Genomic DNA, 10,712 nt, shown 5'->3' with positions numbered 1-10,712 from the left:
TCATTATATCCTTCTGAACAGGCTTCAGGGTTTGGGAGTGGAGGCAGGGTTTTCCAAAGGTTTTCCTTTATTGATGGTTGATTTCAGTTGATGGGTTCTTAGGGAATAGAGGAGAAAACCTAGGCCCTGCAATGGGGCATCTCTCAGGACTGGAGTCTCTCTCTTTTATCTTTTACGTGAAATTGATGGGTGACGTCATTTGCTGCCATGGGCTTGTTATCAAAGTACACCACCCATGGCTTGTTAGATGGTAGTATTGTGATGCTGAATATGACATCCATAGAAGATCTTCCTTGAAAGGTGAAAAGAGATACAAAATAACTTTCTGTTTTCTCAGATACTGAAAAATGCACCAAGTGCCCAGATGATCAATATCCAACCGAGAGCAGAGTCCAATGTATCCCAAAAAGAATAACCTTCCTCTCCTATGAAGAACATCTGGGCATTATCCTGGTGTCCATTGCCCTACTCTTGTTCCTATCCACAGGATTCATTTTAATCATATTCATTAAATACCTTGAAACTCCCATTGTCAAAGCCAACAACCGGGACCTATCTTACATCCTCCTGGTCTCCCTCTTGCTTTGCTTCTTGTCCTCCTTTTTCTTCATTGGACGACCAAGGAAAGCCACCTGCCTTCTCCGACAAACTGTGTTCAGCATTGTCTTCTCAATAGCTGTGTCATCTGTGTTGGCCAAAACTATCACAGTGGTGCTGGCATTCTTAGCCTCAAAACCAGGGAAAAAAGTGAGAAGATGGTTGGGGAAGAGCTTGGCCAATTCTATCATCCTTTCTGGTTCTGCTGGACAAATTTTCATCTGTGCCTCATGGCTTGGAATTTCTCCCCCATTTCCTGACTCTGACCTGCACTCCCAGCCTGGAGAGATCATCCTTCAATGCAACGAAGGCTCTGTCACCATGTTTTATGTTGTCCTTGGCTATATGTGTTTCTTAGCTGCCATTTGCTTCACTGTAGCTTTCCTGGCCAGGAATCTGCCTGGGGCCTTCAATGAAGCCAAGCTGATCACCTTCAGCATGCTGGTCTTCTGTAGTGTTTGGATCTCCTTCCTGCCAACGTATCTGAGCACCAAAGGAAAGTCCATGGTGATTGTTCAGGTCTTCTCCATCTTGGCCTCCAGTGCTGGACTGCTGGGCTTCATCTTCTTCCCCAAATGCTACATTATAATCCTGAGGCCATATCTAAACACTAAGGAATGTCTAATGATAAAAGAAGGAGAATGACTGTGATATTGTTTCTTAGGCATGTAACATTTAATTTTTTCATTGCAATTGTTGGGCTTTTGTATTCTTCCTTTGCATTAATGTAACAATTAAGGTTATTTAAAACTGAAGGAAATAAACATATAAAGACTGTAAGACTAATGAAATTAAATTCCAACATAATCATCAAACAATAAAATAAACAATTAATAATTAAAGTTGTCATGCAGCCAGAGATGAACAAGCTAAGAAATCATAGTTATATTAAGTAAAAACAGCTGAATAGAAGAGAGAAGTCTCCCCAAAGAGAGAGGGAAGGAGTCTTTTGCCTGAGGTGTCTTGAATATGAAACTCTAAATCTGTGTGAACGTGGACACTTTTTCTCTACTATATGTGACTTTCTCTTGAAAGTAGATGTGAGCAGTGGAAACTGGATATCAAGATCACACAGATGACTCCTCATCCAACACTCTGGTTGTCTACATCAGTTATTTCTGCAGGTGTTAGGTGAATTACAGATCTTATGGGACCACAGAATTCCATGACTCTCTGTGGAGTCACAATTATCCTAATGTTCTGTCCCCCGTCCTCACACAGACAAATGCAATATAAAACACGCCTGCCAATAATTTATTGTATAAACAGACCTGAATTCCTGGCAGATGAGAGTTCTGGCAGCTAACTGTAAAATGCCTGCCCAGTCCATATAGTACTCCCCAAAAGCAGGAGAGGCCTTATCTGCAGTCCGTTTCCAGAGCAACAAATTATCCACAAGAGTTTAGTCCAAAATATATCTGAGCCGAAGTGCAGGATTCACGATGTGACTCTTTAGAGTTTAAACTTTTGTCCGTCACAAAGCCTGCCAAGCAATCATGCCCCCTTTTATCCCTTGTGGGGTGTGGCTCAGTGACTCAGCTCAATCCCTGGCCCTCCCACACCTCTTCCTTTGCTGCACACGCTTCTCCCTCCGACGCTGCCTGGGATCAAGCCAGGATTCATCATTATCACTCTCTATCAATGGGTGCTCCGAAATGCCTTCCTCCTGGCCTATCCCAGGCTGTTCCTCCTGGCCTTCAGATGGAACCTGAGGCATTGCCAGAGGGGAGGGTCTTGGAGAGGGAGGCCTTGTCAGTTCCTCCCCCTCTTCTGAGTCCTCTTCCTCCATGAGGACAGGCTCGGGAGTCGGAGTCACAACACCTAACATATTTCTGGACATATCCAAAAAGCAGTGACCCGGCTTCAAAACAGCACCTGGAAAGACCCAGAGAAGGAAATGGAAAACAGCTATGAATCCAATTAGTCTCTTATCCAAATAAGGCATAGAATCCTCTTGTCCCCAAATCAGAAGCTTTCAGCATTCTGCTATGTGAATGGGAAAATAATCTCATTTTCTATAGATAGAAAATGGCAGGAGGGCATTTTCCCTGAGACTTCAATGTCTAGACTTAACTAGGGAGCTTCAGGAAGAGTTCACCTTCTCTGGAAGCTACCCAGAGACCAACTGTGTTTACCACACCCAATCCTAGGAAATTTTAAAAAATGCAGATTTCAGGCATATGGGAGGCTATGTGGCTAGATGATAGATAGATAAATAGATAGACAGACAGACAGACAGATGATAGATAGATAGATAGATAGATAGATAGATAGATAGATAGATAGAGCGGTGAAATCCTCCTGGTTCTATCCGGCTCACCGAATTGGTAGTGCAAGCAGCGGGACGCTCCGCCCACCCACCAGGATGTCATTACATCCCTTTTTTTACCATCTGGTACATGCGAAGAAGGTCCGGTGCATGCACAAAAGAGGGGTGCATATGTGTAGCGCATGTGTACTCCCGCATGCTCCCGTTCCTGAACTGGTAGCGAAGATAAGTGGACTTCATCGCTGGATAGGTTGGTAGGTAGGTAGGTAGGTAGGTAGGTAGATAGATAGATAGATAAATAGATAGATAGATATTCTTTTTTTTTTGAACCACTGATAAGTAGATGTTACAGACTCAATACTTCAAAAGGTGATTTGGGTTTTCTGTCTACAGTGGTTGAAGAGAGATTTTCATTTCACAAAAGGAAAGCTTACACATTTTTTCAAAAAAGGAATTATAAATTATAAATGCTTTCAACTAATACCAAAATTAATCTTAATACTAAAACTGTTTTCTATTCCAGCTCCCTATTTTCTATAAGCTCTTCATCCAGACTACAGTCATGTCAAAAAAAACCTACACCCTCTTTTGAGTTCTCTTCACACCTGGCTTCTCCATGTTGGCTTTCTTTTTGTAAAATGAATGATGACATGGTGCAATACGTCATGTGTTGTTATTCATCTGAGGTTGCATTTATCTACTTTTAAGAACTGCTGAGGATCAGCAGTTTTACTCTGTCCTGATATAAAAAAAAAACATGGAACTCAGAGGATATAGTTATTTTTCAATGACTCTGTTTTCTTTAACATCCAATTTCACTGCATCTTCCTATCTTTTATCTGTTTTTAGTTTTTGTTTTCTATTTTCCTTCTGTCAGTCTTGAACTTTTCCTTCAATTTTAAAATATTTTTTAAACATTCTTTCATTTTTATTCTCTATTCTTCTTCTGATTCTGAGCTGCATCTGATCAGAGTTTCCTAAAAGAGAGAAGATTTTCCACTTCAACTCCTCCAGTGCTGAGGGAAGACAAGAGACCCGCCTCTCTCTCTCCCTAATGGCTGTCTCTATTCCTGGCCTGTCTGTGTCGTCCTGGCAACCCAGCAGCAGCCAATCAAAAAGGAGGGAAGAGACAATGTTTGCCTGGGAACTCAGCCACCAATCAGCCGCATGGAGAAGAGGTTGAACAAACAACGCCTGGGACAGCGCCTGGGACAGAGGCCCGCCTCATTTTGATTGGAAAGATACCTCCGGCAGCTCCAATTCTGACACCGATGCTCCGGATGACAATGATGATGGTGAGTGGCAATTTCCCAGACGGTCAAAACGCTCCAATAAAGGGGTGCCACCCAAAAGGTTGGACATTGGCTGTGTTGCCTCGGTCAACAGTGTTACCATGGCCCCTAAAACGTACTCAGATGTCCTCCAGCTTCCCGAGGAAGAACAGCGCAGGTGGAGGGTGGCAATGGAGCGGGAAATGGACAGTCTCAAAAAATTGAAAGTCTTCATCCCCATGGAAGTCCCCAAAAAGAGAAAAGCAATTGGCACCCGTTGGGTCTACAAGGTCAAGCCAATGCCCAACAACAAACTCCTCTATAAGGCCCGGCTGGTAGCACAAGGCTACGCACAGCGCTACTTGCAGGACTTTGATGAAACATACTCCCCCACCGTGAGAGCGGAAAGTGTGAGGGCTGCTTTGGTCACCGCAGCAGCACATGGGGAACACATTTTTCAATTTGATGTGCAAACTGCTTATTTACACGCACATCTAAAACAAGAAATTTACGTCAGAGGTGCCCCCGGATTTCAATGGCAGGAAGGCCACACCTGGCTTCTGAAGAAAAGTTTGTACGGCCTCAAACAATCAGGCAGACTATGGTACAAATGCCTGACTAAAACTCTCAAATCACTGGGTTTCCATCCATCTCCAGCTGATAAATGTACCTTCACAAGGGATACCAAAGGGGGGCTGGAGAAAGTCCTAGTGTATGTCGATGATCTTTTATATATAGGGCCTGACAAGGGGGGAAGTATTATATTTGCCAGGACCCTACAAAAAAAGTTCACTCTAAAGTCTTTAGGATATGTGGACAAGTACCTAGGCGTACAAATCATCACTACACCAAAAGGTTTTGCTCTTTCCCAAAAGGAAAAGATAGAGGAACTCTTGGTGAAATGTAAAATGGAAGATAGCAAGCCAACGGCTATCCCAATGCAGACCGACTATTATGGATTGGCACACAAGGATAGCCCAGAGTTCCAAAATAATACTCTATTTAGGTCAGTGATTGGCTCATTACTATATATAAGTAACTGGAGCCGTCCAGATATTGCCCTGGCCATAAACCTGCTATCTAGACAGGTGGAACATCCTACCCAGTTCCACTGGTTGGCCATTAAAAAGCTATTAAGGTATCTCAAGACCACAGCAGATTACGTGCTTCGCTTGGAACCTGAGAATAGAGACAAGGCCCAATTAAAATGCTTCGCGGATGCGGACTGGGCCGGAGATACCAAGACACGTAGGAGTACTTCGGGTTTCTTGGTACTATTAAATGAGACACCCATCCATTGGCATGTGGGGCAACAGAAATTTGTTTCGTGCTCCACCGCTGAGGCCGAATATGCATGCTTATCAGAGGCAGGGAACGATCTGATATGGTTTGATGCCTTAATTTCTAGCATCTGGACACCACCGACTTTGCCCATCCAAATTATAGAAGACAAAACCGGGGCCATAGGCATTGCCAAAGCCTATGCGGTGGGAAAAAGGTCCAGACATATTGATATCCGCTATCAAAATGTTAGGCAACTAGTAGAGATGGGATTTATATCTTTATCACATTGTCAGACCAAATATCAAACAGCTGATATTTTCACAAAACCTCTACCAGCAGATAGGCACAAAGATCTGTGTAAAAAGTTATGTCTCACAGGGTAAAATCTGTTGTGCATTGCATTTGTATGTTTGCATGCCATTGGCTCGCAAGGAGGGGAACTGTCAAGTATTTGCAAGCCATTGGCACATATATCATACAGACACTAGTGGAGGCAGAAAGTGCCCCCACCCCTATGTGGAGAGGAGGGGCTTACACTGAGTATAAAACCCCCTCTAACCTCTCCACCATGCTCTCTTTTACGTTTGTTCTCCATGAGACATGATCTTTGATAGGGGTAGTCACACACGCTGTGTGCCCCCTATCCTAATGGATATCAAGACAGCCTTTGTATATAGTTAATATGTTTTGTTATATGAATAAATACATTTATCACATTTATTCATGCATCTGCCTTTGGACTCTTCTATGCTCCTGGGTGTTTCTACGATCCCAATTTCCACACTTTACTTTAATAATAATAATTTTATTGTTGTTGTACGTGTATACACAGTATACCCATACAACGAAATTCACTTAACACCCAAAGACTAGGTCAAACACACATAACAATCCTCAAACACACTCCCACCCACCAGAATTCCCCACCCCTAAACCACCCAAACATCCACACAACAGACCAAATAATGCTGTCTAACAGCTCACTGATGGTGGGCCTTTAGTTCATTGTTGAGTGCAATTATAGCTCTGGGATAAAAACTATTCAGAAAACGTGTGGTCCGAGTTTTAATTGTTCTGTATCTCCTGCCAGAAGGCAACAGTCCCAAAAGATTGTAAGCAGGATGGGAAGAGTCTCTGAGAATGTTATGCCACTTCAAGGAGACATATGGGCTTGTTGATCACGTACCTGGCTCCCTGCCACATGGCTGCAGCCCTGCCCGAGCTACTCAATGTTATCGCTGCGGTGGCGGTTGATACCCCCAGACTTATGGTCATGGGGGATTTTAACCTGCCATCCATGGGTGAGGCATCTGAGGTGTCTCAGGAGTTCATGGCTTCCATGACGGCCATGGACCTGACCCAGCTAATTCATGGCCCTACGCAAGGGGGGGGCGGGAAACACACTGGACCTGGTTTTTGTCTCTGGACAGTGGTTGAGTGATCTTGAGATAGGGGACATAGTCATTGAGCCCTTGTCATAGTTGGATCACTCTCTCCTTCGCCTTGACCTTCGAACCGCGAAACCCCGCTGCAGGGAGGCGGAACCGGTAAGATGGTACCGCCCCAGGCTCCTGATGGAACCTGATAGGTTCCAGATGGAGTTTGGGCCAATCCCCCGCCTCGACTGGAGACCTAGTGGCCGCCTGGGATAGGGCGGCCGCTGGAGCTCTGGATCGAGTCGTGCCTTTGCGGCCTCTGACCCGACGCCGTTCTTACCTGGCTCCTTGGTTTACCGAGGAGCTGAGGGAGATGAAGTGCTGGAAAAGACTCCTAGAGAGTAGTTGGAGGGCTAGTTTTTCTGAATTGGACGGGACACTGATAAGATCTCATATTAAGAATTACCTAGTGGCGATAAAAGCAGCAAAATGTACCCATTTTGCTGCTCTTATTGCATCATCAGATAATCGCCTGGCCACCCTGTTTAGGGTGACCCGCTCCCTGCTCCACCATGAAGTGCGGGAAGACCCCTTGGAGGGAAGAGCCAAGGATTTTGTTCAATATCTGCATGACAAAATCACTCAGATTCGGGAAGGTCTGGACTCCGACTGGGTAGGTCCAGCGAGGGTGATGGAGGCAGGTCTTGAGAATGTTATCTGGGACGAGTTTGATCCTGTGACCCAAGATGACATGGACAGGATTCTGGGTAGATTGAACGTGACCACATGTTTGTTGGACCCGTGTCCCTCCTGGTTAGTACTGGCTTCCCGGGAGGTGATACCAGGCTGGCTCCAGGAGATTATAAATGCTTCATTGGGTGAGGGTGCCTTCCCCACCACCTTGAAGGAGGCGGTGGTGAGGCCTCTCCTCAAGAAGCCTTCCCTGGACCCGGCAGTATTGGCTAATTATCGTCCAGTCTCCAACCTTCGCTTTGTTGCGAAGGATGTTGAAAGTGCGGTTGCGCGACAGCTTCCCCAGTACCTGGATGAAACGTCGTATCTAGATACGTTCCAGTCAGGTTTCAGGCCTGGGTACAGCACGGAAACGGCATTGGTCGGGTTGGTGGATGATCTCTGGAGGGCTCGGGACAGGGGTTGCTCCTCTGTCTTGGTCCTGTTAGATCTTTCAGCGGCTTTTGATACCATCGACCATGGTATCATGCTGCACCGGTTGGAAGAGTTGGGGGTGGGAGGCACCGTACTACGGTGGTTCTCCTCCTTTCTCTCTGATCGGTCTCAGTCTGTGTTGACAGGGGGGCAGAGGTCGACCCCGAGGCCCCTCATATGTGGGGTGCCGCAGGGATCGGTCCTCTCGCCCCTTTTGTTCAATATTTATGTAAAGCCGCTGGGTGAAATCATCCGTGGTTTCGGGGTGAAGTACCATCAGTATGCTGATGACACCCAGTGTACATCTCCACCCCCGACCACCCCAACGATGCCCTTGAAGTAATATCCCGGTGCCTGGAGGCCATACGGATCTGGATGGGGAGGAACAGGCTCAGACTGAGTGGCTGTGGTTTCCGACGTCCCAATATAGTCAGCTGATGCCATCGCTGACTATTGGGGGCGAATCATTGGCCCCCACGGAAAGAACTCGCAACTTGGGCGTCCTCCTGGATTCACGGCTGTCTTTAGAAGAGCACTTGATGGCCGTGACCGGGAGGATTTTTCATCAGGTCCGCCTGATCTGCCAGTTGCGTCCCTTTCTAGATTGGGATTCCCTACACACAGTCACTCATGCCCTCGTCACCTCTCATCTGGACTATTGTAACACTCTCTACATGGGGCTCCCCTTGAGGTGCACTCGGAGGCTCCAACTGGCACAGAGTGCGACCGCGTGGGTGGTTATGGGAGCAACGTGGAGCTCCCATGTAACACCTCTCCTGCGCGAGCTGCACTGGCTCCCGGTGGTCTTCCGGGTGCGCTTCAAGGTTTTGGTTATCACCTTTAAAGCGCTCCATGGCTTAGGACCTGGTTATCTACGGGACCGCCTGCTACCACCAATAGCCTCTCACCGGCCAGTACGCTTCCATAGAGAGGGGCTCCTCCAGGTGCCCTTGGCCAAACAATGTCGACTGGCGGCCCCTAGGGGGAGGGCCTTCTCTGTGGGGGCACCTACTATCTGGAACGAGCTCCCCCCAGAGATACGGAGGATCCCGGATCTGCGCACCTTCCGTTGCGCGCTTAAAACTTTTTTATTTCATCAAGCTGGCCTGGCCTAAATCTTCTCCCCTTTTAAATATAAATTTTAAATACAAATTTTAATCTGTTTAAATTATGGGGTATTTTAAATTCAGCCAAATTATTTAATTCGTTTTTAATCTATTTTAAATTTTTGTATTTCTGTGTTTTATCGTCTGGCTGTTCACCGCCCTGAGTCCATCGGGAGAAATTTAATAAAATAGAATAGCACCCTTGCTTTTACTTACTTAATACTTCTTCTTTCTCCTATTTTCCCTAAAACAACAATTCTTCGAGATGGGTTGGGCTGAGAGAGTGTGACTGGCTCAGCTGGATTTTCATGCCTAAGGCAGGACTAGAACTCACAGTCTCCTGGTTCCTAGGCCAGCACCTCCAGCACTAGCCTAAACCAGCTCTCTGTGAGATTTTAACCTCCAATTAATTACTTGAGGTGCTTATGACAACCAAAAGATGTACATATTTCTAAATGGAAAATGGTTGAATGAATTGAATTCTTATACCTCCTTTCCATTTCATCTAATAATAATAATAAAAAAAAAATGTTAAAGAGAATTCCATCAAAATAATTCAATCCAAGAGGCACTGCATGCCTGCAGGGAGATGTGATTGCACTGAACTGAAAGGAGCCCCAAAACAATCTGTCCATTGCAACAAACTGATATTCATATCCTGCCATACCTTATCACATTTCAACCACCCTGAAACAAAATAGAGATCTGGGGGCAGCCTCCTAAGTGCATGTAACAGTCACTCCTACTGTTTCCCCCCAGGATACAGATACAGATTAACAGAGTTGGAAGGGACCTTATAGGTCAGTGATGGCTAAACTTTTTGCCACTGCGTGCCAAAAGTGGGGGGAGGGTATCACTCACGCGCATGCCCTCACCCATAATTCTGTGTGCCCTGCCCCCCCCCCCGTGCATGTGTGTGCAACCACCACCCCTGCGCTCCCCCCACTTTTGGCATGCAATGGTAAGGTAGGCCTGTCAGATGTAAATGCCTTATTCTCCAATGTGTAAATAGTGTACAGACAGGGTATCAGGGGTTAACTTATTCTTCACTTCTTAATGTATTCATAATTCACCACTCCCACATATAGCTCCACCCATTGTATATATAAGGAGCTACCTACACCATTTCTCTTGCTTCTATCTGTGAATATTCAGTGAATATAGAATGCCTAATGTAAATAAAAGAATATATAGTTAAATCTTTAACTCTTGTTGATCTTATTGAGTCTGATCCTGAAAATATTGCAACAAACTGGTAGCAGAGGATGGTTAATTGACTCAATAAAAAGCTTTAAAATGTCTAAGAAAGATGGGCCCAACACCAGGGCCTACAGCAAAGAAATGGAAACGGAACAAGAAATAATCAACGAATCCACGAATGCAATTTCGAGAGAATCCGAAGAATACACCACTGAAGACGAAGAAATAATTGATGACCAGGAGGAAATCGAAATAGAAAATAACGAACTCAGGTCAGAGATATTAAAACTATTAAAAAGCCAGAAGAATGATGAAAGCCTCATCGCGAACCTCCAAGATATGCTAAAGAACAGCGGAGCAGCGAGAGAGAAAAACATCACCAATGAAAAACCCAAAGATCCAAAAATAGTGAGTAATATGACTGCGGAGAAAATCATTACAA

The 10,712-nt window shown here is 45.3% G+C and overlaps 1 protein-coding gene across 1 annotated transcript; it reads left to right on the top strand.

Annotated features, from left to right (window-relative positions):
* Positions 1 to 333: 333 nt before the first annotated feature.
* LOC148115927 (vomeronasal type-2 receptor 26-like) lies at positions 334 to 1,377 on the top strand (the record flags this gene model as incomplete). Its single annotated transcript, XM_087885298.1, has 1 exon — positions 334 to 1,377. A coding segment is annotated over one exon (909 nt), but the record flags the coding sequence as incomplete, so codon positions are not given.
* Positions 1,378 to 10,712: the final 9,335 nt, after the last annotated feature.

The sequence above is a fragment of the Pantherophis guttatus genome, chromosome 2 (genome assembly GCF_059756535.1).
Source record: "Pantherophis guttatus breed Tessera chromosome 2, ASM5975653v1, whole genome shotgun sequence".
Lineage (NCBI taxonomy): Eukaryota > Metazoa > Chordata > Lepidosauria > Squamata > Colubridae > Pantherophis > Pantherophis guttatus.
The sequence above is the reverse complement of the archived record's forward strand: the minus strand, read 5'-3'. Positions and strand labels throughout refer to the sequence as shown.